General features: G+C 41.4%; 1 protein-coding gene and 1 long non-coding RNA gene across 3 annotated transcripts in view; one reads left to right on the forward strand and one right to left on the reverse strand.

Moving 5' to 3' along the window:
* The window catches only part of LOC124715343 (E3 ubiquitin-protein ligase TRIM37-like), a 291,007-nt gene extending 280,991 nt beyond the window's left edge, over window positions 1-10,016 (forward strand). For both annotated transcript variants that reach the window (XM_047243092.1, XM_047243093.1), the window contains exons 17-18: window positions 165-255; window positions 9,564-10,016. In XM_047243092.1, coding sequence (XP_047099048.1) covers window positions 165-255; window positions 9,564-9,597 — 125 coding nt within the window. In that variant the 3' untranslated portion in view covers window positions 9,598-10,016. The remainder of the gene's footprint in view (window positions 1-164; window positions 256-9,563) is intronic.
* Window positions 1-26,342, reverse strand: part of LOC124715369 — a 28,106-nt gene extending 1,764 nt beyond the window's left edge. The window contains exons 1-2 of the long non-coding RNA XR_007005651.1: window positions 26,223-26,342; window positions 14,890-15,987 (exon numbers count right to left, since the gene is read on the reverse strand). This is a non-coding gene — a long non-coding RNA (uncharacterized LOC124715369). The remainder of the gene's footprint in view (window positions 1-14,889; window positions 15,988-26,222) is intronic.
* Window positions 26,343-26,615: the final 273 nt, after the last annotated feature.

Consider the following 26,615-nt stretch of genomic DNA (forward strand, 5'->3'; position numbering starts at 1 on the left):
CTGAGATCACTTACTTTAAAACAATTACGAATGGCCATGTCTTTCAAGTCTGTTTCATTGCAGTAAGTTCATTTGGGACTTCGTGTGTTTATAGTATTGATTGCAAATCATTTATTAAATTCATATGTGAAAATTTTCAGTACTAAATGGTCAATAATTTTCAGTTGAAAGAGAACTGACTTCATTGCGACAAGAACATGAAGTTACTTCAAGGAATCAGGCTGAAAAGGAAGAAACTAAGCAAAAGAAGGAAAAGTAAGTCCATGTTTTATAATAGAAATTATTCTCTCTCTCTCTCTCTCTCTCTCTCTCTCTCTCTCTCTCTCTCTCTCTCTCTCTCTCTGAGCAGCATTACTAGAAGACCAACATAGTTTCAGTCTCCTATAGGTATTATGGATTTGCAATCACCTAGAAAGGTGTGCCATGATGATCAGTAATAGCAACTCTGAGAGTTCACAGTGTGACAAGAGTTGGATGAAGGAAAATGTTCCATATCAAATTTCTCTCTAGGAGCAGCAGAGGCTTACAGAGGGTTACAATATTGAATTACTGTAATATGTCACCAAAATTCAAAATTAATTTGGTTCATATGGTCAGTCTATAAATATGTTTTACCTGGATCAGAATAACAATCATTGACAGCTGGTATTTTAGAGAGCGAAGCACATTTTAACATACAAAACACTGTAATCAGGAAAGAGACTGTATGCATAATAACACTGCTGCTACTAAGTATTACTATTGTTGTTGTTGCTGCTGAGATTCTTGAAGTTTTTTCCAGCATAATAACTATTACATGAGGTTTTGGAATTGCAGCCAGAAGATATCAACATCTTGCTCTGATATTTCAACTAACCATTCGGTGATATGCACCTATGTTACCACTGCACGACCTTTAGTTCCCTCTTTCAAATTTTGCTCCACCTGTGGCGCACAGGCACATGCATAATAGTGATATTGCACGCATGCCTTCTGTCAAATTGCAGGCCCACAACGTTAAAATTTAGTGATCAAAATAAAAAAGTTGTAGCTAGACATATCATTTAGGGTAACATTTTGTCTTTCTGAAGGTATTAAAGAAAACAGTGTGTCCTACACTTTATAAGGCAGAAAGCCACTACAGCAATCAATTAAATAGGTCTTCTGCCAAATGTACTTCAACCTCTGTTAGTTGTATAACTGCAACTGCAGTCAACAGGCAAATAAATAAATAAAATAAAAATAAATAAACCACTAGTATTATACCAGATTTGCTAGTAATTGAATCTCCAAAGGCTCTTGTTGGGGGCCAAAATTTCCATGGCAGAATAATCTGAAGAATGTCCTGCAGAAATATTATACTTTGTCATGGCTAATTTACTGGGTTGCAAGAGGTGAATGTGGTGACCGTGTTCTACGCATCTAATGTGCACTAGTGTACTACTCCTGAGATCTGGCCAATGTTGGCTTTGTGCCATTGCCATGGTAGTCTGTAAACTCCAGCTGTCCACAACCTAGATCATACTTTACTGAGGCTAGAAAAGCACAGGTATTTGTAGGAGGCTGGAAGGTTACTGTCAAATAATTTTTATTTAGGATTCTGTCCAGTTTAGACAAAGTGTTGCCCACATATGAAATGCCCTGGACTTGGAATGGCTCCTCCTCATTATCTTGCAAGTGGTTACATTTATTACTTGTTAGAGGTGTCCTAATCTGATGTGGGGAATATCCATTACCTTTGAATGTAGATTGTAGGTGTTCCACCTCTTTCACATTGTTGTCTGATTCAACATGTACTTGGTGTACCGATGTTCTAAGAACACACAGTCTGTGCAAGACGGCAGCTAAATACCTGTCATAACAGGTTTGTATGTGTGATATGGGCCAACAATTTGACAAAGAACTTACACACAATATCACCATTATGAATGTGCTTGTCTCCATAAGATGGAACAATATCCAACAGAGGACACTAAACTTGACAGATGATGGTCTTGTACCAGTAACCATTGTGCATCTGCCATCAAATCTATTTTCATTCAACTTGGCAGCATACACCAGCAATGTCTAGCGTGATACTCACCTGAATATGGCAGAATGGTTTTAAGCTGTTAAATACCACGGCAAATTGTGAACATCTGCAGCTGTAAGTGTGAAACCTCATGGAATATTGTTATTTTTGTTGTTATTTTTATTTATTTTTATTTTCAGAGTCACTCCTTATTCTGCCACATGATTTAATTCCAGAAAGAGTTAACAGCAGTTACTACAAATTTACACACTCTTTCAAATGACTCCAGAATGACTCCTTTCATACAGAAAGCTAGAAGAGCTGGACAAACTCACAATCAGATGTCAAAATACACTTTAGTGAAGGTGTCGTGTCCTGCTGTGACATAATGTGCATTGGCACAAGGAATTGCAACCTCAATGGACTGATGAAATTAAAAACAACTCATGAGCTCAAGTAAACTGCTGCCTTTACAATGATGTTTGCTTCATGTACTTTGCCAGTGTGTATTAAGGTAGAATTCCAGCATTTGAAAGTATACTAAAACCTCGCAGTGTGTAAAATGGCAGTGGAATTACCACACTACTGTTGCATACAATAACATCCTACATCAGCAGATGTGGCAATGGGGCTCTTAGTGCAAGAGTAATATTCATGTCTTCACCAGGCTGTGTGAATTCCTCCAGTAATCATACTGCATAAGATCTGATTGGCCTATACTCCTGGAAGAAAAGAAGGCACAGAACATAAAAAATAATCTTGATAATGCCTGGTGGGTGAAGGAAAGAAGGTACTCAATTCATTAAAACCATGCACCTTATCATTATCTTCCACGTCTGTGGTATAAAAGTCAGTGGTAAAAGTTGAGCCACACAGACAAGCAACACAATTGCAAATGCATGACATTTCCAGGCTACACATAATACAGTTGTTTTTAACACCTTCAGAGGGGTTATTACATGCACTGACAACACCAAAAATTTCTGGTCACAACATAGCAAAAACTCCAGCCAGGAGGGTATGAAGACGTTTAAACCACCAACACCATTGAAGGAAAGCCAAAAAACAAAGGACTAAAAAAGAAATTGATTTCAAAGCTGTCATAACAATATTATGGTAATGTGAAAAGAGCCTGCCGTGGCAGCAGTGGACTGTAAAGTATGCTGAAGGGAAACAACATCCCATCCTTTAAGCTCTAAACTGTTGTATATTAGCAATGATGGCAGCTAGATAAGGAAGCAGATGTAAAAAAGGCTCATCAATAAATAGGTGCCACTCCAGGTATAGTGGTAATGTTGCTCTGTCATATTGTGAATAGGCAGTATTCTTTGAGGATTATTCACTTCATTAAAACAGTTTGGCCATCCCATTACCATAAAAACATAATGAATATTTTGTCTTGCTCTTTGAGAAACATACTTGAGCATAGGCATTGTTGATATAAAATAAAATCTGTTGTTGCCTACTAAAGCTCATACCTACAGATAAATTGTTGAATTCTATAAAATGAATATTCTTAACATACTGGAAATAACTAGTTTTACACTTCATGAATAAAGTAATCACTCTTCTTAAATAACAACACTCATATTGAAGGTAAAGATTTTCTGTATTCTCATATTTAAACATAAGTCCCACTACTTCAGTTTTAAAATGCATTTAACATGCATTTTTACAGGTTTTTTTCATATAACAATAATGCATTCTAGTTTCATTTTCTGGGGAACATAACTAGATTTTTCAGTAGTGATTGACAATGCCTTCTTTCTGGGACATGCACATGGATTCAGTGATACTCCCCAACCTTTGACCCACTGCAAACAGCCACCAGTGTCTGTAATGTCAGCTGTTGAAGTGAGCAGCGCTGTACGGATTGCCAAAAGATGACATTTTCTCAGTATACTTAAAAATAAAATTAAAGAAAAAGGTGCAAGTTAATACTTCATATTAACAAACAACTCCATACATATCAAAATCCTTGTCTCAGTTGTGGTGGCAAGTCCTGTCAGAATGTAAATAAATTAGGAGTTAAGGAAACTATACACTGAACAGCAGAAGAGTTCAACATACACATACAAACGCATACACGCATCTTTGCATCTACATTGTGCCATCCAGACACGTAGTGCCAGGGTTGCAGTTTCGCAAGTAGACTGTATGGAGATTATGTTGGATGGGGTGGGTAGAGAGAGAAAGAGGCAGGAAGCAGGAGGAGGGGTTAGCGGTAGGTTGCTAGCATCTCAGAGGGAGGCAGGAAGCAGGAGGAGGGGTTAGCGGTAGGTTGCTAGCATCTCAGAGGGAGGCAGCAAATGGGCAGGATCGGAATGTATGCGGAGGGGCTACCAGAGCCAGTGAGGTGCAGCGCATGGAGTGGGACAGGGTGGCAGTACATAGGGAGGAGAAACCATTGCTAGAGGGTACAGGGAAAGTGGATTTGTGGAGATTGAGGCTAGGATGACTGCTGGAGCGAAGGATGTGTTGCAGTGATAACCCCATATAAGTATCTCAGAAAAGCTGGTGCCGAATGTAGGGGTCCGATGGCATAGGTTGTGAAACAGCCATTGAACTCGGGCATATTGTGTTCAGCAGTGTGTTGTGCCACAGGGTGGGAAACTTCATTGTTCGCCACATTTTGGCAGTGGCCATCCAATTTTCTGGACAGCCTTTTGATGGCTGTGCCCACAACAATCGCTGTGCAGTGATTGCAGCAGAGCTGAGGTATGGCTGCTTTCACTGGTGCCCCTTTGTCTGATGAGATAGGATAAACCTTTGAGAGGACCAGGATAGGATGTTCTGGATAGATCCTATAACACGCCCAACCCATTGTCCCAGGTGTCACATCTTTCTCTACCCAACAGTTTCCTCTCATTCTGCCCTACCATCCTCTTCCAATCCTCGTCATCTCATTGTGTGTCGCACTTCACTGGCTCTAGTACATAATTGTCACATACTTAGCCCATGCCACTGCCGCCCTTTCCTTCCACATTTCTATCCTGCTCACCTGTTGTCCGCACTCCATCTCCCCTCTGAGCCTGTCCCCAACCTCTACTCCTGCTGCCCCGCCCCCGCCCCCCTCTCCCTCTATCCACACAACTCAACACAAACCCCACTTCCAGTCCACTTACCAAACTTCAAGCCCAGGATAGTGTACTCAGCTGGCACAGAGTGTGTGTGTGTGTTTTGTATTCTAGCTTGACAAAGGAATTATGAAAACTAGCAAAGTTTTCATTCTGTTTTGTGTGTGCTTCTCCACTACTCAACTCTTCTGCTGTTTGGCGACTGGTCTCCTTTAATTCTATGATATTAATGTTATTAACTTCATTTTATTTTCTTTCAAGTTTGTAAGTGTAAACTTCTGTATTTAGCCACATTAAGGAAAAAAATGTAGTGTAATGGGCATAAAACATTTCTGATGGACATGGTTCACGTTATTATGGATTGTCCATTGTTCGGGATTTGTGTGTGAGGACTGTCTCTCTTGAACCACGAAAAGCCAGTGTGTTCACCTGTAGGAGACATCTTGGGCATCAATACTATTTGTTTCTTGCCACCATAGAAAGGTTGACCACATTGGAGTGATGGCAAAACGTGGAGTGGCTATATTCTGAAATGGCAATGCTCCCCACTGTGCCCCCCTTCTGCCCCCCCCCCCCTCTTTCCTGTTCCTGCTCTCTCTCTCTCTCTCTCTCTCTCTCTCTCTCTCTCACACACACACACACACACACACACACACACACACACACACACACCACTTGAGGAAAAGTAGCAGTGACATTTTAGGCCCATGTGGGATAGTGGTACTGGTTTTACCTGCCACTGCAGACATCCTCAGATAATGAGGATCTAAGTGTTCTTGCCACACATCTGCCCCATGCATTTCCCCCTCGTGTATATCTAAATGTACATAATATGCCGTGGGACCTAATCAGTATGTGCTGTCAGGGTTGAGCTGTTGAGATCCTTATACAGGCCTGCTTCAAAAACACAGGCCAGACCATGCATCAGCACTGCACTCATATGAGGTCTTCCTTTGCCATTGATTGCGTGTCTTCCACTTTTAGTGGACAATGGTTGACAATTCGCACTACAGTGACCAGTTCCTAATCTGGGTACACATCAAATACTAAATAGCACACAAAAGGAAGCTGTTAAAATGGTGTTTTGCAAAACTAACTGGATGCTGTACAGCCAAGTGACTGTATTTGAACAGTGTCAGTGCCCACCAGTGAGAGTGAACCAGACTGTGAATGTGACACCCAGAGAAATTGCTGCAGCAATTCCAAAGGCTTAGGAGGTATCATTTCACAGTTAACTTAACCTCACTAGAGACAGCAATACAACAGGCTTCCCAACACGACTAATACCAGTTGGAGACAAAATATAGTCGTATATCTCCACCAACAGGAATGTCTTCATATCTGTATATAGTTCTTCTTGTCTTGATGATATTTTAGATTCTAAGCTGAATAAGGATGTCAAATTAAACACCTTTTATATGTCTAGTTTCCAAACTTATTTTATTTGGCTACCAGTTTTGGCCATTCACTACGCCATCTTCAGACCCCTGTCCGACATTTAGGAAGATTCCACCTCGGTTCTGGTCATAACAGGGGCCAGCAATACTGGTTTAATAGATTTCTGTTTGCTATAGCGATCACATCAACCAGCACCATCTGGTTGAAGTGATCGCTGTAGTAAACATAAATCTACTAATACAGTGTTGCTGGCCCCTGTTTTGACCAGAACCGAGGTGGAGTCTTCCTACACTTGTCAAGGGCCTGAAGATGGCGTAGTAAATTGCCAAAACTGGTAGCCAAATATAATCAGTTTGGGAACTAGACTTCTTAAATGTGTTTGATTTGATGTTCCGTATCGAACAGCCGAGTCCTGCAACCGTCTCTGAAAACGTGGACATGCAGAGATATAAGTTGAATAAGACCTATGAGACTGATCCGCCTAGATCAGTGTTACCCAAGGCAACAACTTAAAAATAAGCGTTATTGTCTTTGCCATCTTATATGAGTATAGTTTCACTATATTTTGCTCCTCCGCTAACCATGCAATGTAACAGTTGCATCTAGTGTGGTAATTTTTGGGAGGTGTAGAATGTACGTGTGAGCTTCAAATCATCAGCAGAAAAAAAAAATGTGGGTGGGCTTTCGCCATTCTTTGTGTATATTTAATCCACTTACATTAATATAATGGACACTGATCTAAATGTGAAAGAGTTTGTATGGTTTCTAGGCCAGACACCTTGTTACGGACCAACTTGCATACCACAACTACGGGATTTAAAAATAAGGTCCCTTATAGCATTTAACATCTTGCAGAAACTTAACCACAGGTCTGTATGTGCATATGTATCCAGCCTTTGTGCTAAAGCTAGCAAACCACCATAATCCATCAGGTGAAAACTCTTCATGCTGCATCAAACGTATTGGTTCGTATCTGATATGCAGTGATAGATGTTCCATATCATTGAACACCATCCCATTGAAATGACACTTGCATATCACCCATGAGCAATGAAGATTTTGTTGATCCTAATCTGATCAAGTTTTTGCCCTGTTCGGAAATATCATCGATCGGGGGCTGGTCCTCATACTTGGAAATCATTATTTATTGAAACTTTCTGTGCACTTTCTTTTTAGCATCTGACTTGTTTAAATGATATTATTTTGTATATTTCATTTCTAGTGTATTTCATTTTATTTTGATAATACATTAATGTCAATAACAACAATACCTAGCATTTTTCCCAAGTTGTGAAGAGCATAGGACCATCAGTCTAATTTCTCATGCAGCTAAAGTCTTGCTGAGAGTGTTGACAGAAGGCTATATGGCAAGCTGGATAGAGGGATTGCAGAGGAGCGGTTCGGATTTAGAAGAGGAAAAGGGACAAGAGATGCTATTGGTCTGTTAAGAACTATAGGGGAAAGATATATGGAAAAAGGTAGAGAAATCTTTGCTGTTTTTATAGATTTAGAAAAGGCTTTTGACAGAGTTCAGTGGAACAAGCTGACGGATATTGTGCAGAGGAAAGGAGTAGGTTGGAAAGAGGGACGACTGATACAGAATCTATATTTACACCAGAAAGTAAAGATAAAGATTGGAAATGAAATGTCAGAAGGAAGCAGCATTGGATGAGGTGTTAGACAAAGTTGTTGCCTTTCCCCACTGTTGTTTATGCATACCTTGCAGAGATTATTGTGAAAGGCTTAGATGGGAAAAGATGAATATGTATTGGCGGAAAGAGAATAGAATGTATAAGATTTGCTGATGACATGGTATAAGTGGCAGAAAGTGAATGGACAGTGAATAACATGCTGGAAGATCTGAATGGAGCTTGTGTGGAATATGGGATGCAAATTAACACAGGAAAAGCAAAGAGTATGGTCATCAGTACAAGATGCAGACTGTCCAATACTAAAATTGGACAATCTACCATTAGCCAAGTAAATGCATTTAAATATCTTGGAAGCACAATAACTGAAGACTGTAAATGTCACCAGGAGGTGAAAGTTCGAATTGCCGTAGCGAAGGAGGCATTCAACAGAAAGAGGGGATTCTTGTGTGGCAAATTAGATAAAGGTCTAAGGAAAAGGCTTGGCAAATGTTTGTCTGGAGTGTGGCACTATATGGGGCAGAAACATGGATGCTGAGATGAGAGGATGGAAAAAGGTTAGAAGCATTTGTGATGTGGATGTGGAGGAAAATGGAGAGAATAAGCTGGACAGAAGAGTATTGGAAAGGGTTGGTGAGAGATGATGTCTGCTGAAGGTTGTAAGAGAAAGGAAAAAGAACTGGTTGGGACAATCATTGAGAAGGGAGTGCTTGCAAGCAGATGCTTTGGAAGGATTAGTTTGTGGGAGAAGTATGAAAGGAAGAAAGAGATACAAGATGATAGATGACAGAAAGATAAGAGGAAATTATGCAGACCTGAAGAGGATGGCAGAGGACTGGACAGCCTTGGAGAACTACCATGTGAAAACCTGCCTTTTGGCAGAACACTGATGATGATTTCGCAAGTTGCTGTCATCGTATTTCCATAGTTTCTGTAGGTACAAAATTAAACATAAATTTTTTATAGTTTAAGAACATGTCTTCTTTTGTTGTTGTTTATATAACTTCGAATTTGTAATATAAACAAATGAATATTATCATTCAGTGTGGCCTCTGTTGACATAGTTAATTGATGGTAGCTTTTGTTGATGTCAAGAACTAAAATTTAGTGTGACAGTGTAAGCTTTTCTGGAGTTTAGGCTGATATTTTGACATCAGTAACTGCACAAATCATGTGAGTTATGTTGTTCACATATAAAGCAAAAGATTCCATTTAATAAATTACTTATCAAAGGGCTTTAGAAGTTAAATAACACTAGTAGATTGAAATAAATTGTGATACTGATGACTGTAAAAATTATATACTAAACCTATTTAACGAATCAAATCCAAAAGGTATTTTTTGCTGTGTAGCCCACTAATGAATTGATGCATACATCTGAGATTATTATAATGTTTTAATGAGATACTTACATTTTGTCGTTAATGTTTAAATATGCTTATATTTCAGGTGTTTGAATGACAAATGTCCGGGAGATCAATAAGAAACAAGAATATTGAAGAATGGTCATTTGAAATGTCCTAGTGTAACACATTTTGACTACAAGCTTTCCAAATTTCTGGAAGCCTGCGGCGTATTATTGTCTTATGTAAGAGCCATACTTCCTTTTCATCCCCTCTTCCCTTGACTACCCCCCGCCCCCCTCCCCCACTTTGACCCCATCTCCCTTTCACTTAATGTCTCACTCCTCTTCCTGGAATCAACACACACACACACACACACACACACACACACACACACAGCACTTTTCCTTTGGTGATTTTTCCACTGTGAGTAATTCTGTGATAGTGATGGAAAATGTATTAATTTATTGTTCTTTTTTATATAAATCAAGTGTAGAACATTATTTCACTTGAATATTTAATAAATAATATTTTTAATTGGTGTATGGTCAATAAGACAGCTGCTAGTAGTTTTTTAAGTCCAAATTTAAATCCTGAAGGTTATCAAAGATTATGAACTCATCACAGTTGGGATGATGGGACGGAGGTGGCAAATTGATGTGTTCCCATGCTCTTAATTCAGCAGTGACTTCTCAGCTGTTATAAAATAAGTTAAAAATTATACCATTATTTCAGCCTTTAGGGCTCAGAGCTTTAGCATGAATGAGAATGCTGCTCACACTATTCAACAATGTGCATTTAAATGACCACATCATCAGAATTAGTGACACATACATGTAATGTGTGGCCTTCTTTTTGGCACTGATGTCAGGATTGTAAGAACTTCGCAAAACACCTTTGAAGGCATGGGTAACCATCTTCATTGACGAGTGCTCAGCTGCTGCCGGCAACTTGTAAAGATTGATCAAAGCTGGGTTCGAGATGCATACATAATGCTCCATGGCATCACAAGAGTGCTTAATAGGACTGAGGTATGTGAATTGAGGGACATGCAAGCCCCTTTGTATGTGGAGTTTTCCTCAAACCATTCAGACACAGCCTGGGAACAAAGAGGTGGTAAATTACATTGCTGAAGATGTATGTTGCCTGTGAGCTTCCAAAGTTGCAGGATTGGCACAGATTCTGGAAATCAGGGAATATCTGAGAATTTCAAACATATCAGGGAAATCTCAGTATATGAAATAGTTTACTGAGATGTCAAGCATCATTGCTGGTTGGGCACAACTGAGTACGTGTTCCACTTCCCTACTCCCTTATTTCTACTGCGTCTCCCCTTCCTACCACTCCTTCAGCTTGCAGTCAGTGCTGCCACCACTTGTTGCCGCTAGCCAAGCAGCTGCCGACTAGAGGCAGGGAGGCGTGAGGAGTGGTTTGTTTGGGTCTGATTCTCAGAGGCTGTAGACACAGTGACTGGAGATGGCAGTCATGTGTGCATGGGTTGTGTCTGAGTGAAGGTGTGAATATGTGTGAGCGCTTGTTTTCTGATAGAGGCTATGGCCGAAAATTTATTTGTCAGAGTGTGTGATTGTCTTTCTTGTGTGCCTGTTGGTGGCTCACTGATCTTCTTTACGATGAGTTGCTACCTATCCTCATAATTATTGAGTCTCAGAGTATTCACACAAGTTAGCTGTTGCACAGATTGGTCACCGACATGCTGTGGGACTCATGGATAGCTGACCGCATGAGTGGATTTTCGGGATGGACCAAAACTGCAGACCGTTTCTGCAGGTATCTAATGAATCGAGCCTGCCATCTGGAAGCCTGTCATTTCCCACTAATGTGCAGCCCTGCCTGTTGGATCTAGTCTCACTGATCTACCTGCAGTCCAGGTCTGTCTGTCTGTGGTTCTAACAGTTTCGGCGACAAGAGAAGCGGTGCAAAACTGGATTGCGCACTTTCCTTTTTTCGTATTACAACTGACTTACTTGAAACGTTCAACTCTCTGGATACGCAGCTGTGTCGATCTCCACATTTCTTCTCCGAAGAAATAATGCCAGTTAGAGGGATTAAAAAAAAAAAGAACTCTCTCACTCTCACTTACTCTCTGCCTCTCTGCTCTTGAAATAACTAGGTACTCTTATAATACTTTCAGTTCAGTTCTGGTGTATTTCCATTCCCACAAGTCTCACATAAGTATACAAATTCTTGCAAGTCTATTGCGTCTTTAACATTAGGATACAATTAAGTATGTATACAATGTCGTGAGTTTAATAACCACCAGAAATTCAAAGACAGTTCTTGCTTCTAGCATGTCTAACACCCGAATTAAAAGTCTCTGGTTAAATCATATTTCATTTGTTCATAACAATTACAATCATTACACCGTCAAAGAATAATGCGTCCTTTCTCCTGTACATCACATACAGCTACTATGGCGCGAGTGGCAAACTCTTGTCTGCACCGATTGACCGCCACGATTGCAGTATTCTCCCGATACATGTCCATCTGCACACACAAAAACTGGTTGCGCGGTATAGACAAATCTCCACTGTCCCACACTCATACTTAAAATATCGAGTGTTCGAGATGGTGGAAGACCCAATGTCTCTAGAATTTACCCTGAAATTCTCGAGACACTACATATCCCTCCCCTTAGCTCAAACACACGATATTTTATACATATTCATTATGTACATTAATATCTCCCATAACACTAATTCACATTTTAATCAGTATACATTATATTTCTTCTAGTAATCGTGTACTTAATATCTAGCTCTTCTTTCTTCATTTTGATAATAACTATCTGATCATTTCACCTACTATTGGAGTTAGTACTTTTATATCTAGGAATCATGTGGACAACATTCTTGATTTCCAATCACAAACTCCAGGTGTCATAGACACTTAATTATGTCATTCTTTACTCTACTTCTCTGCAATGTTTTTTCTTTAGTACTTATTTGTTTCATTAACTATTGTAGCTTTTAGTCTGGAGGAACTCTGGGAAAATGAAAATGTTCTTTCTGACACTCATAAACATAAAACATAACAATGCTAGTGGAACAGAGAATCCAAACTTACCAGAGTAATCTCTACAAAACTTTGTGACTTTTGTCACACTACTGTCCTTTCCCCTATAGGAACAGTACCTATACCTTATCTATGGGTTGATCCTATGAGTACCCTTTCTCCTTCTGTTTTGGCAGGTATGCCCCTTTTTAATTCCTATTTTCCTATGGTACAGGTCAATCCCCTTCTTGGTGCCCCTGTCCGCACAGTATAGGCCAGCCTTTCTTAGGTCTGCCTATCTGACCTTTTACATCCAATACATTCTGGGTGCACTCTCCTTATCCTTCCTGTGTAGGCCTCATGCTTCATTACCCTAGTATACATCTTTATGTACACTATAATTAAATATTGTCGGGAAACTAAATCTGTTTCACACTTAACACTCATTTCTTAATACTTCATTTAATCCCTTAGAGTCCTCCATTATGCTTCCAATATGCACCACATGTATATTATTCAATATATCATACATTTACTTATGCTATACTTGTCCCACTATCCTACAAATCATCAGAACAAATGTTCGACTGACATTCCTGAATAACTGTCAAAATTAGTTCCTCCCTGGCTTATGCTCTGCTCATTAGTTCGTCGTTGGCTTATACTCATTAGTTCCTCCTTGGCTTATGCACTCCTTAATTACTCACACTTCCTTCTTATGTATTTACTCACACTTCCTTCTTATGTATCCCTGATGTGGAATTATTGTAGTTTTTATATCCTTATGTACATATGTGATACAGAATCTTCATTGTTCTTATACATATATTTCCTATACATACATATTAATAAATATGTACATGATAGTTTTCTCAAGTGAGGCGATGTAGAACCGTCACAATAAACAGCCGTGTGCATATTCCTCTATGTGCACATTCTTTCCCCCTACAACATTTGACGGTTCTTACGTCATTTTTATCTGTACTTCCTTTGTTTGTGTCTTTGTGTTTTGTTGTGTGTATGCGTAAGTGTGTCTATGTATCCTGATTCTTCGGCCTACTTATATGAAATAAGTTGAAGGTTATTGGAAACCATGGAAAATAAGGACTTCAGTGATTGAAGTATATGAATATGTAAAGAGGGAGTGATAGACTGTGGTACTCAGATGAGAAGTAAGAAAGGAAAAAGTAGAAATGGTTGCCAAGATCAAAGAAGAGAAAGAAGATAGTCCTCAAGACAGGAAACCCTTCCCACCGCCCTTCCCCAGGAGCCCTACTTCGCCGGTACCTGAGTGAGAAGCTGGAGGAGGTATGGTGTTAAGCGTCTCCTACAGATCGGACATTCTCACCTTCACATTTGAAGTCCCTGAAGAAAAATCTTAGCTACCCCTATGGAACGGCAAATGGTGAAGAATCAGTCACACTTGTCTGCGAGGATTGTCTGAAAGGTGTGTGTGTGTGTGTGTGTGTGTGTGTGTGTGTGTGTGTTAGTGGCAGTCGTACTTACACTACCCATCCTTTCCAAAATTAATACAAACCCTCCCGTTTACATCACATCTCATAAAAGGTATAAAATATTGTATAAAAATAGAAAATTGTAGACTACAATAAAATAGTTGTTTAGTTAATCACTTTGCACTATATTTTATAAACACACAAAATACTCTGTTTAGATTATGTCATCTAGACATCGCTCGGTTTAAATAGTGTCATCATATTATACCTTTCACTCAAATAATATTTTATGCGCTTCATTTCATGTCTAGAGATCACTGGTCATCTGTGATTCTCTTAAATTTTCTACTTTACCGTCATATCCAGTTTCCTACGTAATAAAATTATAGGACAGTTTAAGATTTGAAGGGAATTTGGTGCAGGAACAAATAGCACAGAAAAAACACCAAAAACAACTAGGGATCTGATGATTGTCGCTCCGCCCGTTAACACAGGATGCTAACGTCCCTGGGAGATAGATGTGACTCCGCCTGGATCCCATGGATCTGACATTAACCAATACTTCCCTGCGCTTCTAGTTTTTCGCTTAAAGTAGCATTTAGTTCCTTTCTTATAGAAGTATTTTGAGCAGTAAATTCTTTACTTTGTGCATCAAATCTAGAATTTAATTGTAAACTCTGAGCTTCCAGATTTTTACGTTAAGTAGTAATTTGAGCGTTTACAGCTGCTGAATCTGCCTGCTGGGCTTTAATTAAATTCACTATTTCAGGCCAGTCTGGCATTTCCATAGTCACTTTAATAGCTGTGTTGGTTATGCTAGTTGCTGTTCTTGATCCATATTCTTTATACTTTTATATCTAGTGATCATTAAAAAAAAATTCCCCTCTGAGTATAATAACTATACTAAGTCTATTATTGAACAATGTCCTTAACTTCACTTTCAAATAATTATAGTCTTTTGCTCACCTTGCGTAGAGTCTTAGGCTGCGTCGATGAGCAGGTGTGAAATCGGTGCCAGTGAACAGCACGGGTGCCGGCAGCATCGAAGGTTAGTTTGAGCAGCAGTTGGCGCCGTTGGCGTCAGTTGCTGGTTACTGCATCCACGCCCCTGCAATGTGTATGAGGGCTGCTTACTCTCCACACTGGATCCTTGTCATCAAATAGGTTTCGTCGTAACTCTTCTTAGTGTAAATTGTTGAGATTCCTTACATCTTCTTTTGTCTGGTATTCATCAACTTTCACACTTTTTGCCGTTTATGCAGAATCCAACTCTGTGAAACAATTTGTTTGTCTTGTTACTATTGGTTGCTATGGCAACTCACAATATTTTATCATCTTTATTTCGTTTTAAAATTCCTCTTTCTTCGAGTCCTGGTCACGTCGGTCGCCACGTTCTAACGGTTTGGCGACAGAACGTGTAAAGTTGGCTTGTCGTCCTTGTTAAATAAGTAGGCAATTCATGATGTATTAATACACCATAAAATTATCTTCTTAGACATAAATATCTCCATCTTCTTGTATTTCACTCGTACTTCGAGCTTTAGAAACACACTTAATTAACATTTACAAACAAGTTTGGTTTTAGAACCACTCGGAAATTCAAAGAACAGCTCTTGCTTCTAGCAAGTCTAACACCTGAATTAAAAGTCTCTTGTCAAATCACATTTTATTTGTTCATAACGATTACAATCATTATAACGTCAAAGAATAATGTGTGCTTGCTCCTTGTAAGTCACATACAGATTCTATGGCGTGAGCGCAAACACTAGTCTGCGCTGATCAACTGCCACGATTGCAGTATTCTCCTAATACACATCCATCCTGCACACACAAAAACTGTTGACGCAATAGACACATCTCCACTGTGCCACACTCATACTTAAAATATCTTGTGTTCGAGACGGTGGAAGACCGAGTGTCTCTAGAATTTACTCCAAAATTCTCGAGGCACTTCATGGTGTATTGCAGCAGATTTTTATGGTTTATCCATGGACCCAGGACTCCGGTGCTCCTCAGCAGGCCAGAGGCCACGGGCGATGGATTTCAGGAATTACAACTGTCTCACTGCAAATACATTGTACAGTATGGTGTTGTAGAGACATTTTATTTATTCTAGCACATTTTGGCACTTTGAAAGTAGTTTATATATTAGAAAGTATCAGCAATAAGAAGAAGAAAATTGTGGCAGTTGCCTGCGGTTTGTACGCTATGTACTCTTATATTCCTCAAAAGAAAAATTACACAATGCCTGTAGAATCAAACAATGGAAAATCCAGGATGGAATCTACCAATATTATGAGAAGGAAAGTTACTACTCACAAAATCGTCAACAATACACACACACACACACACACACACACACACACACACACACACACAAAAACACACCAGGAGGTCCACAACTCTTTTGTTGATACGTGCGTAGCGAGCACAGGACCCCGAGCTAGTGTGGCCCTCCTTCCTTTCTGGGCTGCATACCTCCTTTTCCACATCCTTCCCCATCCCCATCTCCCCCCCCCCCCCCCTCCGCCTCTTCCCTTCCTTTTCTTCCCCTCTGGGAGTATGTTGTATGTTTAGTGCCTACATCTGGAGGAGGACACTCGAAACTGTAAAACAGTCTCTTCTTTGCTTTCTCTGCTGGCAAGTCTTTGTCCTTCCTTTGTCCTCTTTTCCTTCCCTCTTCTCTTTACCATTTTCTCCACTGCGGCGTTTGAGACCTCTCTTCTTTCCTTTCCTTTTCTTTGTTCCTCCCTTTCTCTTTTTTCCTCCCTGTGCATGTCTGAAGGTCGACCCATGCATTCCCACGCGTAGCCGGTGATGGGGTAATGCATAATTCCCCGCCCCGGGTAGACAGGTAGGACATGTACGTACTCTCTGGTAACGGCCAGGCCCAGGGAGGGGTGATTACCCGAGCTGATACCTTCCGAAAGTGCCGATGGGTTCCTCCATCCATTTCTCGGGTGGTGTGACCTGATGTGTGAACAATCACCTAAGGCGGGAGTGCCCTCAGAGAGGGACCTCACAAGGAAGGAACACGCCATCGGAGACACGTAATCATGGGGGATACTTCCGCAATGGTTTCCTCATCATCTACTATGTCTGCTCACAAGTGAAAGTTCAATGAGTCTCAGCCACGGACAATTCTTCCATTGTTGCCACAGTTCCTTGTTGTTTCTTGGTCGGCCGAAGGTCAAGACTTCCCACAGTCAACCCTTTCATTATTCAGAAAGGTGTTGACACAGTTGCAGGTCCTGTAAAGTCTTGTTCCCGATTACAAAATGGCACCTTGTTAGAAACAGTCAGTGCCCTCCAGGCCCAAAAACTGCTGTGTATTTCACTGCAACACACTTTCCCTGTCCGGGTGGAAGCGCACCGCACTTTAAATTCATCACGTGGGGTCGTTTATACACGCTCCCTCGACGGATTGTCCGACGAGGAAATTCAAAACTACCTGTCTCACCAGGGCGTAACGGCTGTTCATCGAGTCATGAAAAGGGTTGGAAAGAACATCGTTCCAACCCGTACTGTCTTCTTGACATTTGACAGAGTTCAACTTCCATCAAACATAAAAGTGGGCTATGAGATAATTTCCGTTCGCCCTTACATCCCAAACCCTACGCACTGCTATCGGTGTCAGCAGTTCAATCATACCAGCCAGTCTTTCCAATCTGGCCAAATGCGTTACGTGTGGCAAGGATGCCCATGAGGGTGCTTGTTAACTTCCATCCCCTCGTTGCATCAACTGTATGGGTGACCACGCTGCTTCCTCTAGAGATTGCCCCATAATTAAAGACGAACAGCTCATTCAGGAAATCAGAGTGAAGGAAAAGGTGTCGACCTTTGCTGCTCAAAAGTTATTCACCAGTCGAAAGCCCACTGTGCCTCACGCAGGTGAATACAGCACTGTCCTTGCCTCTCCTCAGCCAACAAAGGAGACAGCCATGCAGACTTGTTATCTCACCTTTAGTGCCACAGTCGTCAGATCGACCAGTGCAAAGATCGCCCGTTCAACCTCCCCACTCTCACCTGTTCACTCTGTGGCTCACCCTTCATCGGGTTTTACTAAATCACAAGCCCCAAAATCGGACACCCGGACTTCCAAAAAAGAGCCTACTCGTGAAGATTTTTTACGTACCCCGATTTCACCACCATTGATTCCTGTTTCATCTCAACGTCTCGTTTCCAAGAAGGCTAATAAGAAACCCAGTTCCTCTCCTTCTCCGCCATGGCGTGTCTCACCTACAGCACCACCTAGCGGTAACCGCCTTCGGCCATCTTCTGTGTCGCCGAGGCGCACTACTGGCAGTCGATCAACCAGCCTATCGCTGGTGGCAGAGCTGCTCCTGAACAACCTATGGATCAGGATCTTCTGCCTTCAGCTGAATGCCGTTCCACGCTGTCAGTCGCCGGCTCTGAGCAGTCGTTGAGTTGAGGGCAACCTTGGTCACATTCTTCCCTTTTCTGTCCACCCTATGTCCATTATCCATTGGAATATCTGCGGCATTCGAGCCAGTCGGGATGAATTGTCAATCCTCTTACGATCCTACTCGCCGGTCATCTTCTGTCTTAGTGACCACTTTCCATGTGTCCTTAGATTGCAGCCACAACTGCCATATATGCGCCCGAGATGCTGGAAGTTTGCCCAAGCCAATTGGACACTTTTTTCATCCCTGGCGACATTTGATGACTGTCACTTTCCTAGTGTCGACGATGAGGTCACTCATATTACAGAAGTTATTCTTACAGCTGCGAAACGTTCAATACCTCACACCTCCGATTTGCCCGGCGCCTCCCAGTTCTTTGGTGGAACAAGGCATGCTGTGACACAATATATGAGCAGTGACGTGCTTTCCACATTTTCTGGCACCATCCTACTTTGGCCAACTGTATCCGCTATAAGCAGTTCCGTGCGCGATGGCATCATGTCATCCGCGATAGCAAGAAGGCAAGCCGGGACTTCTTTACTTGCTCATTTAACACCTTCACTCCCTCCTTGGAAGTTTGGAGTCGGATTCGATGGTTATCTGGCGCGCCTAGTTTCTCCCCGGTCTTTGGGCTCACTGTCGCGCTTGATACATTAGTGGATCCTGTCGCAATTTCTAACTCATTGGGTCAACACTTTGGTGAGATTTCGAGCTTTTCAAATTAACTGCCAGCTTTTCTCCCGAAGAAACGTGCAGCGGAAGTGCGACCTTTTGCTTTCTCCTCTCTAAATCGCGAAAGCTATAATACTGTTTTCTCCATGCGCCAACTCCAACACGCACTCTCTTCTTCTCGCTCTTCCGCCACAGGACTGGATGGTATCCACATCCAACTGTTGCTGCATTTATCACACCATAGTCTGTGTTAGCTCCTTCGCCTTTATAATCGAATTTGGACTGACAGTACTTTTTATAGAAGATGGTGGGAAGCTATCGTCATTCCTGTTCCGAAACCTGGAAAGGACAAACATCTCCCCTCTAGCTATCTCCCCATTTCTCTCACGGTAGTGTATGTAAGGTTTTGGAGCATATGGTGAATTGCCGTTTAGCTTGGTGGCTGGTGTCCCGCAGTCTTTTAACACCTGCCCAATGCAGCTTCCGAAGCATCGTTCTGCAGTTGACCATCTTGTTGCTCTCTCCACTTATATCATGAACAATTTTCTCAGGAAACGCCAAACAGTAGCAATATATTTTTATCTGGAGAGAGCATACAATACCTGTTGGAGGACAGGCATCCTCCGCACACTATTCTCTTGGGGCTTTCAAGGTCTGCTGCCACTTTTGCTTCGTGAATTTATGGCAGAGCACAGATTTAAAGTGCGGGTGAACACTACTTTCTCCCAAGAAAACGTGGTACCCCAGGGCTCCGTGCTAAGTGTTGTACTGTTTGCCATTGCCATAAATCCAATTATGGATTGTCTCATTCCTGATGTCTCGGGCTCCCTCTTTGTGGACAATTTTGTGATCTACTACAGCTCTCAACGGACCAGCCTTCTTGAACAACGTCTTCAAGGATGTCTCGATCACCTCCACTCTTGGAGCATCGAAACCAGCTTCCGCTTTTCTCCCAGTAAGACCGTTTGTGTTAATTTTTGGCATCGTACGAAGTTTCTTGTGCCTTCCTTACATCTAGGCCCTGTCAACCTTCCGTTCGCGGACGTCGCTAAATTCTTGGGTCTTATGTTTGACAGAAAACTGTGCTGGTCCTCCCACGTCTTCTATCTTTCGACTCACTGTCAGCGATCCCTCAACACCCTCCGTGTCCTGAATGGTATCTCCTGGGAAGCAGACAGAGTGGTCCTTCTCCGCCTCTATCGCGCCTTAGTGCACTCGAAATTGGACTATGGAAGCATAGTTTACTCCTCTGCTCGGCCGTCTATTCTTCAGCGTCTCAACTCTGTCCACCACCGTGGATTACGTTTAGTGTCTGGAGCTTTTTACACCAGCCCTGTGGAAAGCCTTTATGCTGAGACTGCTAAACCTCTGCTGTCCAATAGGCGAGCTTTCCTTCTGAGTCGTCGTGCTAGCCACCTGTCTTCCATGCCTGCTAATCCGGCCCATGACATTTTTTTCGACGCCTCCTCGGATTTAGGGTATGCAGGCCGCCCTTCCTCCCTACTACCACCGGGAGTCCGCTTCCATCAACTGCTACATTTTCTTTCCTTCCACTTTCCTAAGACTTTGTTGACAACTTGTGGTACAGCACAGCCTTGGCTTCAGCCCTGGACCTGCCTGCTCAGTGACCTTTGTCAGTTTCCCAAGGATGGTACCTCTTCTCTTGTTTATCGTTGGGCATTTGCTGCTCTATGCACGCAAATGAAGGATGCCACATTTATTTACATTGATGGCTCAAAAACATCGTTTGGTGGTGGGAGTGCCTATATTGTTGGTGACACCCCAAATCGATTTCGGCTTCCCGACCAGTGTTCAGTTTTTACTGTGGAGCTTTATGCTGTTCTCCAGGCTGTTCAATACATCCATCGCCATCAGCGGATACAGTATGTTATTTGCTCAGCTTTCTCCTCAGTCTCCAAGCTCTCTACCCTGTCCACCCTCTAGTCCACCGGATTCAGGACTGCCTCCACTTGCTCCACTTGGGGGACGTCTCTGTGACGTTCCTCTGGATCCCAGGACATGTTGGTATCTGTGGAAATGAGGCAGCCGATATAGCTGCCAAGGCTGCAGTCTCTCTTCTTCAGCCTGCTATTCGCATGATTCCCTCCCAATCTACGCAGTGTTTTATGTTGTCGTGTTGCTCTTTTGTGGCACGCACATTGGTCGACACTTTCCAATAATAAATTGCGGGATGTGAAAGCTCTTCCCTGTGCCTGTACCTCTTCCTCCGGAACTTGTCGTCGGGAGGAGGTAATTTTAACTAGACTCCGGATAGGGCACTGTCTTTTTAGCCATCGACATCTTTTAAGTGGCGATCCTCCCCCACTTTGTCCCCACTGCTCTCAACTGTGGACGGTGAGACACCTTGTACTTGAGTGCCCCTATTTTACTCCGTTACGCGCCCGTCTACAGCTGTCGCCTGATATATCTTCCATTTTAACAGATGACACGCGCTCAGCCGATCGCGTTCTTGAGTTTATTAGTGCCAGTGAGATGACGTCAGTCACTTGAAGTTTTTTTTGGGGGACAAACAACCCCCCATCTATAGTGGATTTTTTAAGCTTTCCTTCTGTTTTTAGTTTCCCCACTTTTTTGAGTTTCGCTCCCATTGCTGCTGGTTTCCAGTTTCATTTTTTTGACTTTTCCTAAGTCACAGACCGGGCGCTAATGACCGTAGCAGCTTTGCGCCCTAAAACCATAACAAACCCCCCCCCCCCACACACACACACACACACACACACACACACACACACACACACACACACACACACACACACACACACACGACTGCAGTCTCAGGCAACTGAAACCACACTCGTTGCCTGAGGCTGCAGTCGTGTGTGCGCGCGTGTGCATATGTGTGTTTATTGTTGATGAAGGCCTTTATGGCCAAAAGTTGTAATTACGGGAGTTGGGAGTTTTTTTTGTTGTGCCTATCTGCGACTCTGCATCTCCACTATATGGTGAGTAGCAACTTTCATTCTCATAATACCCGTAAAATAATAGACATAACACAATGGGTAATAACTGAGAATCTCAAACGTAGTATAACAAACATTTTATTGGTCACCTATAGTATTGGTTTACACAACTATTCCCTGCCTTATACACATCTTTCAAGTGGCTTTCTTTCTTCTGATGTTGTTTCTCAAATCAGTGAGGATATTTTAAATCTGTTTTGTGACTCCAAGGAAATACATACTTTTGTCACCAAATGTGTTTCTTTTTACTAAATTAAATGTCATTAGTAGGCTTAATGAAACACACATACTATTTGGCATGTTTTCTCCATCTAAAAAAAAAAAAAAAAAAATTCGTGAAAAAAGATGTTGATGTTAGTACAAAAGATGTCAGAATGCCAGGCATATTGCACAGTATGCAGCAAGTCTTTCACTCTCAGCAACATGGGGAAAATGGCCGTGATCAGTCATGTGGAAGGGGCTAAGCACTCAAAGGCAATCGTGATGGTCAAGAAGACAGCGGACATTCGTCTTTTTCGTCATTCCTTGGTAAATAAAGTGCTATGACTGTTCAGTGATGCATAAACTCTTAAAGGCTGCACATCATCTCTGACCTTAATGGGATTTTTTTTTTCAGTGACTGCATTGTTTTTTTTTTTGTGATGTGTTAGACCATTACAAGGGTATTCCAACAATGCTTTAAAATGTAAGGAAGAAGAACAGGAACATTGGGCAAGTTGAAAAACCTTGTCAACAGAGTGGCGCTCAAAAGTGACTGACAGACTTCGGCATTTTCGACATACCCTCGCGCAGCTTGATGTAACCTGTACTTTGCTATGTCTGGTTTTGGCATTCATTATGGATACTTGCCACTGGTGTTTCAGTGAAGAGAGAGGATCGGCATGGTAGGCCTCGCTGTCCTGCTTTCCTGATGTTTCTGTTCTTCGTGCAACCTCTTTAGACAAGGGTGTTGATTTCATTAATCGCTTGTTCATCACGTGTGTTCTGAAACTGGACATACCCATATATTGACAACCAGTGGTCTTCACTTGATAGTACACACCTGCCAACTCTCCTGATTTAGAGGGAAGACTCCTGATTTTCAGCTTTTTCCCCCACCTCCCGATTATTCCATTATTTATCCCGATTTTTATCTAATGATTGTCAAACTGGAGGTAGTTGTTTTGAAAACCCATCATTATGATTTTTGGCCGATTGTGAAAAGTTCTTTGCCTATTAGTCTTTTTAATCAATGTACTTCTTAGAATTTGTAGAAATCAGGGAGTTGAGCACAACATGTTATAGATTGTAATTTTTCCTTTTTCATGTGCATTTTGTAGAATGTATACTTTTGCTCAGTTTTGTGTGTGTTATCGCTATGCCAGTGCTGCCAACTTAGTGATTTTCCCACTAAATCTGGTGGTTTTGAGTGCCTGTCTAGTGGCTAGTGGGAATTATTGTAGATTTTAAACATATTAGGGTGGTTTTACAGTAAAATTACTTTTAAAAATCACTTGAATCATTCAGCACACAGAAAATAGCACTATTTAATTTATTTATGTCTATTAGCTCTTGAATTTATATCACCTGAACGTTTATAATACACAGTATTCTGTCTTCATTCCTGTATTGTTATGCATTCTAGTATTAATACATCTGCAGCTGCATGCACTGTGCATACCTATAGTGCCGGTGTTAATGTGGTGCTTTTTTACAACATTGGATATTGTTTTAGTGCTAAAAATGGGTAAAATAATGGCGCAGTAAGCCCAGAAATGTCATGCTGAATGACTATGCGATTTGTAGACTGGTTAGAAAGAATTTTTGGTGATTACACTAAAGCATCTTGCAAATTTTGTCATAGTACTTATGCTGACATACAAGCCATAATGGCAAAAAACACCACACAACAGCTGTAGCACTCTAAACAAAAATACCTTTCAAAACCATTTAAGAATCTAGAAATGAATCAAGCTGAGGGTTCCCTTGCATTTTTGGCAGTTGTGCGATCATATCATATAGTCACTTAAGTGAGTTGTACATGAGTAAATTCAGACAATGATGTTGCCAGAAAACTTCAGCTATGTAGCATAAAGTGTAGTGCAGTTATGGAACATGTACTAAGGCTCTATTTTGTGAAAAATTTGCATCAAGATATTGGTGACAGCATGTATAACATTGTAACTGATGAATCAACAGACATTAGCGTGACCAAACTTTCAGAAATAACAACATATTACATTGCTGCGACCAGTGCAGTCATTTCAACATTTTTGAGATCAGCTGACCTCAAACATTTTGATTCTGTTTCCTTGGAGCAATGCTGCAACAATTGCCATGTTAAGGTTGTTTGCATTTTATAACCTTTATATACATGACAAGCCTGCAATGCACACTTACGTGCCTGGCAGAGGGTCCATTGCACCATTTTCAGACTATTTCTTTACTGTTCCACCTCGTATAGTGCGGAGGAAAAATGAACACCTACATCTTTCTGTCCGCGCTCTGATTCATTTTATTATGATGATACTTTCTCCCTATGTAGGTGGGGGACAACAAAATATTTCCGCATTCTGAGGAAAAAGGTGCTGAATGAAATTTCCTAAATAGTTCTAAAAAGAAAGATGATGAAACTTACCAAACAAAAGCGCTGGCAGGTCGATAGACACACAAACAAACACAAACATACACACAAAATTCTAGCTTTCGCAACCAATGGTTGCCTCGTCAGGAAAGAGGGAAGGAGAAGGAAAGACAAAAGGATATGGGTTTTAAGGGAGAGGGTAAGGAGTCATTCCAATCCCGGGAGCGGAAAGACTTACCTTAGGGGGAAAAAAGGACAGGTATACACTCGCACACACACACACATATCCATCCACACAGACACAAGCAGACATTTGTAAAGGCAAATGTCTGCTTGTGTCTGTGTATGTGTGGATGGATATGTGTGTGTGTGCGAGTGTATACCTGTCCTTTTTTCCCCCTAAGGTAAGTCTTTCCGCTCCCGGGATTGGAATGACTCCTTACCCTCTCCCTTAAAACCCATATCCTTTTGTCTTTCCTTCTCCTTCCCTCTTTCCTGACGAGGCAACCATTGGTTGCGAAAGCTAGAATTTTGTGTGTATGTTTGTGTGTCTATCGACCTGCCAGCGCTTTTGTTTGGTAAGTTTCATCATCTTTCTTTTTAGATATATTTTTCCCACGTGGAATGTTTCCCTCTATTATATTCCTAAATAGTTCCCATGACAACAAAAAATTCTTTATTTTAATGATTGCCACTCCAACTCTTGTATCCTTTCCGTGACACTCTCTCCCATGTATTGTGATAATACAAAATGAGTCACCCTTATTTGGAATTTTTTTATGTATTCCGTCAATCCTACCTGTTAAGGATCCCATACCGAGCAGCAGTACTCTAGCAGAGGGTGGACAAGTGTAGTGTAGGCAGTCTCTTTAATGGATTTGCCGCATCATCTAAGTGTTCTGCGAATGAAGCCCAGTCTTTGGTTTGCTTTCCCCACACATTGTCTATATGGTCTTTCCAATTAAAGTTGTTCTTAATTGTAATTCCTAGGTATTTAGTTGAACTGACAGCCTTGAGAGCCAAAATTTGATTGATTTCATTTAGGATTCATGTGAGTGACCGCACACTTTTCTTTATTTAGGGTAAATGGCCACCTTTCACACCATACAGATATCTTAGAAGGGCAATCAGGTGGATACAGTATTTCTTTGTTTCCAAAAAGCATTTAACTCAGTACCACACCTACACCTATTTTCAAAAGTTCGATCATATGGGGTATAAAGTGATATTTGTCACTGGATTGAGGACTTTTCGGTAGGGAGGATGCAGCAGTATTTTTTCTTGCACGAGATTAGATTAGATTTACTTTCATTCCAATTGATCTGTAGCGAGGAGGTCCTCCAGGATGTAGAACATGTCAGAAAAACAACAATACATGACAAATATTTACGCCAACAAATAAGCTAATGTACCATTCCACAGGTCCCAAGTGGCATGGTTGTCATTTTTTAATGAACGATGTATGAAAGAATCAAAAATGTAGATCTGCAAAACTGTTCAATTATAGGAGAAATGGTCAAGAAACATCCCAGCCTCAGCCTACTACCGCAGTTACACTACACTGACGGATATGGAATTGACGCTTTGGCTATTTCCAGTGTTTTTACTTGTGCTTTTATAGCCATTAATAGCATTTTGATGTCACATTAAAAGACTTACATCAGTTGTCCCAGGACTGAGCTGAAAATGAGCGACAATTTTTGATCATTCTGTGATGGTTCACCCGTTTTTTTTCCTCCTTCGTTTGTTGTCCTCGGTCTCGACGTACTGCGTTGCTACACTGGCTGAAAAATGGGATGTGGAAGTACAACACTGTCTACTTTAAACATGTAGCGGACAGGTGCACATTTGCATTTCACAGTACTTTAAAGCCTAGTTTACACTATGTTGCAGGCAACTGGGCTACCGGCCACTGCACATGCGCGTTTGCGCAACTCGTTGGTGAAACTAAACACTCGCGGCGTGTTCCAACTTTAGCGACACTAGTTGCATGAATTTTGAAGTTGTATGTGTTCATAGAGTGTAGACAAACTAAAATATGAAGTGAGGAAT

Source organism: Schistocerca piceifrons, chromosome 1, assembly GCF_021461385.2.
Source record: "Schistocerca piceifrons isolate TAMUIC-IGC-003096 chromosome 1, iqSchPice1.1, whole genome shotgun sequence".
NCBI lineage: Eukaryota > Metazoa > Arthropoda > Insecta > Orthoptera > Acrididae > Schistocerca > Schistocerca piceifrons.